Consider the following 3,994-nt stretch of genomic DNA (forward strand, 5'->3'; position numbering starts at 1 on the left):
AACAGCTACATGAACTTCCAGAAAAGCTACGCAATATTCCACGGCAACTACTTAAACTGCCAGGAAAGCTACACAATGTTCCACAACAGCTACATAAACTGCCAGGAAAGCTACACAATGTTCCATAACAGCTACATGAACTTCCAGAAAGGCTACACAATGTTCCAAATCAACTACATGAACATCCAGAAAAGCTATGCAGTGTTCCAAAACAGCTACATGAACTTCCAGAAAAGCTACGCAATATTCCACGGCAACTACTTAAACTGCCAGGAAAGCTACACAATGTTCCACAACAGCTACATAAACTGCCAGGAAAGCTACACAATGTTCCACAACAGCTACATAAACTGCCAGGAAAGCTACACAATGTTCCACAACAGCTACATGAACTTCCAGAAAGGCTACACAATGTTCCAAATCAACTACATGAACATCCAGAAAAGCTACGCAGTGTTCCAAAACAGCTACATGGACTTCCAGAAAAGCTACGCAATATTCCACAACAACTACATAAACTGCCAGGAAAGCTACGAGCCTTGGATAGCTTTATGGCGGCAAAGGTGAATTAAAGACATGACAACTTCACTTATCACTCAAACATTTTAATGTTATTTGTTCAAACATCCTTTATAGTATAGTATGAGAACCACTATGTAATAAATCATGAGCAGCATGGCGAACATGACCACACTGACAGAGAAAGTGTACACATTGCAAGGCGCACACACACATGCACCATCTTCACAGTGGCATCTGTGAGAGAAAAAGAGTATTTTTTGTGAAAATAGTGGGAAATTCACTTGATGAGTGCACACAATATGCAATATCAGTGTATCTAAAGAGGAACCACACTTGCCTGCAGCATCCTCCCCTTTCAGCGTCTTGTTCCCGTTGGCTGCCCAGATCGTTCTGGCGAAGCGGTCGCACCGAAACAGCAACTACATGTGGTCAAGCCAGACAGTAACATAGAATTTCAACTTTTTGACAGTAAGGCTGTTGGACATAATGAAAATAAAACAGAGTGAAAAGTTCCACACACCTGACATGTTTTCGCTGCGGACTCTCTCCAGTAGCTCATTGTCTCGGTAGCCTCCAGCATGCATCGTCTCATTCGGTTTGATTCTGCTCACACGTGGGTTTGGCTATTTATACCCTTGGTGACGTGTAGTGAAATCTTGCAAATCTATTGGTTATTCAAATGAGAACTGAAAACACTAAGTCATGCAGGCCTGTGAAACCTTTAAAATCGGGATGAATCCTAAAGCACCCAACAATGGACTGGCGAATATTTACGATTTTAATAATGCTGACCGGCGAATTTAGCAGCGCCGTCTGGATCAACTCGACGGACAAGAAACTCCTGGAGAAGGCGGTTGGAGGAAGCGCGACACTGGACTGCCAATTCACCCTGGCCCCGGATGACTTTGGAAATCTGGAAATCGAGTGGACTCGGCTCTCTAAACCTGGCCTAACACCGGACTCTGAAATCATTGTGTATTCCGCCGGGCAGATCTACGATCACTACTACGAGCCTCTCAAAGACAGGGTCCACTTCACTTCCATGGATCCAAGGAGCGGAGATGGCTCCATTAACCTGCTACTGCTGACACCCTCAGATTCTGGGACTTACAGGTGCCAAGTGAAGAAGGTCCCTGGTATCCAGAGAATTACGACCATCCTCCGGGTGATGCAGGCTCCCTCCAAGCCAAGTTGTCACTTAAAGGGCACTGCAGAGGTGGGCGGTAATGTGGTGCTGCACTGCAATGCCGTGGAAGGTGCTATCCCCATCGACTACAACTGGCAGAGAACCACCGAACCCTATGCGCAACCATCGCCTGCCCGTTTAGATGTTACTGCTGGCACGTTCCACATTCTCGGGGCAAAAGAGACTGACTCAGGGACCTATCAGTGCACTGCCAGGAACCGGGTTGGAATGGAGAACTGTATTTTGGATCTGAAGATTGTTCATCCTTCCATGGTTGGCATGATTTCAGGAACAGTAGCAGGCATCCTCGTGGTCCTGGCTGTGATTACCTTCATTGTCTACCGCCGCTACAAGTGCAAGGACGATTTGGTGGAAGAAGACACTGCAAATGACATCAGAGAGGATGCAAGTCCTCCAAAACACAGAAAATTAGTCACCGAAAGCACTGTGTAAAGATGATACTAAAAAATAACATGTAATAAAGAAACTTTAAGTGAAAATAAATGAAATAAAAAAAACCCTGAAAAAGCCTTCATTTGTCTTTAAAAAAAAGGGTCCCTGCCTGGATCTAAGTAGCAGAGTTGGAAGTTAATGTCGCATTTCCGGAATTACACCTTATTGCCTACCCGACTTTAGGTGCCCAATTCCCTGCAGACATTCAATAGAGGGTCCCTGCCTGGATCTAAGTAGCAGAGTTGGAAGTTAACGTCGCATTTCTGGAATTACACCTTATTGCCTACCCGACTTTAGGTGCCCAATTCCCCGCAGACATTCAATAGAGGGTCCCTGCCTGGATCTAAGTAGCAGAGTTGGAAGTTAACGTCGCATTTCTGGAATATCACCCTCCTGCCTACCCGACTTTAGGTGCCCAATTCCCCGCAGACATTCAACAGAGGGTCCCTGCATGGATCTAAGTAGCAGAGTTGGAAGTTTAAGTCGCATTTCCGGAATTACACCTTATTGCCTACCCGACTTTAGGTGCCCAATTCCCCGCAGACATTCAATAGAGGGTCCCTGCCTGGATCTAAGTAGCAGAGTTGGAAGTTAACGTCGCATTTCTGGAATATCAACCTCCAGCTTACCCGACTTTAGGTGCCCAATTCCCCGCAGACATTCAATAGAGGGTCCCTGCCTGGATCTAAGTAGCAGAGTTGGAAGTTAACGTCGCATTTCTGGAATATCAACCTCCAGCTTACCCGACTTTAGGTGCCCAATTCCCCGCAGACATTCAATAGAGGGTCCCTGCCTGGATCTAAGTAGCAGAGTTGGAAGTTAACGTCGCATTTCTGGAATATCAACCTCCAGCTTACCCGACTTTAGGTGCCCAATTCCCCGCAGACATTCAATACAGGGTCCCTGCCTGGATCTAAGTAGCAGAGTTGGAAGTTAACGTCGCATTTCTGGAATATCAACCTCCTGCTTACCCGACTTAGGGTGCCCAATTCCCCGCAGAAATTCACGAGAGGGTCCCTGCCTGGATCTTAGTAGCAGAGTTGGAAGTTAACGTTGCATTTCTGGAATATCACCCTCCTGCTTACCCGACTTTGGGTGCCCAATTCCCCGCAGACATTCACGAGAGGGTCCCTGCCTGGATCTAAGTAGCAGAGTTGGAAGTTAATGTCGCATTTCCGGAATATCACCGTATTGCCTACCCGACTTTGGGTGCCCAATTCCCCGCAGACATTCAACAGAGGGTCCCTGCCTGGATCTAAGTAGCAGAGTTGGAAGTTAAAGGCGCATTTCCGGAATATCACCTTATTGCCTACCCGACTTTGGGTGCCCAATTCCCCGCAGACATTCAACAGAGGGTCCCTGCCTGGATCTAAGTAACAGAGTTGGAAGTGGAAGTAACAGTTCTGGAATATGTGCATAAATTCCATGATTTCTCCTCCTCCCTTAAGCCACGCCCCTCCCAGCCCCAGAAGAGTATAAATACAAGGTCCCTAGTGTTACAGACCGCATGGAGAAAAGGAGATGGATAAGAGAAAGCCAGACGGAACACAAGAGCAAAAGGTGCTGGAGAAGATGGCAGAGAGAAAGCCAGACGGAACACAGAAGCAAAAGGTGCTGGAAGGAGGCGAGGGAAAAGACCTGATGCCGAACATGAACCCAAAGCCAGGAGAAACAGAGAGTGGACATCCAGGATCGGGAGGCGGCAAAGGTGGACCTCCGAAGGTCTCAGGAGACACCCAGAGTGAGGGAGGTGCCAAACCCACACCACGCCCGAGATCACCGACTCCCGAGGGCGATATGGAAAAGAGGATTTCATCGAGTCAGCCACAGGAT

The 3,994-nt window shown here is 47.3% G+C and overlaps 1 protein-coding gene across 1 annotated transcript; it reads left to right on the plus strand.

The window, feature by feature from the left end:
* Window positions 1–1,306: 1,306 nt before the first annotated feature.
* On the plus strand, window positions 1,307–2,161 carry LOC134070475 (coxsackievirus and adenovirus receptor homolog). The gene has a single exon (XM_062526853.1). It carries the CDS (start codon window positions 1,307–1,309, stop codon window positions 2,159–2,161), a length of 855 nt encoding a protein of 284 aa, XP_062382837.1.
* Window positions 2,162–3,994: the final 1,833 nt, after the last annotated feature.

This window comes from Sardina pilchardus, chromosome 22, assembly GCF_963854185.1.
Source record: "Sardina pilchardus chromosome 22, fSarPil1.1, whole genome shotgun sequence".
Lineage (NCBI taxonomy): Eukaryota > Metazoa > Chordata > Actinopteri > Clupeiformes > Clupeidae > Sardina > Sardina pilchardus.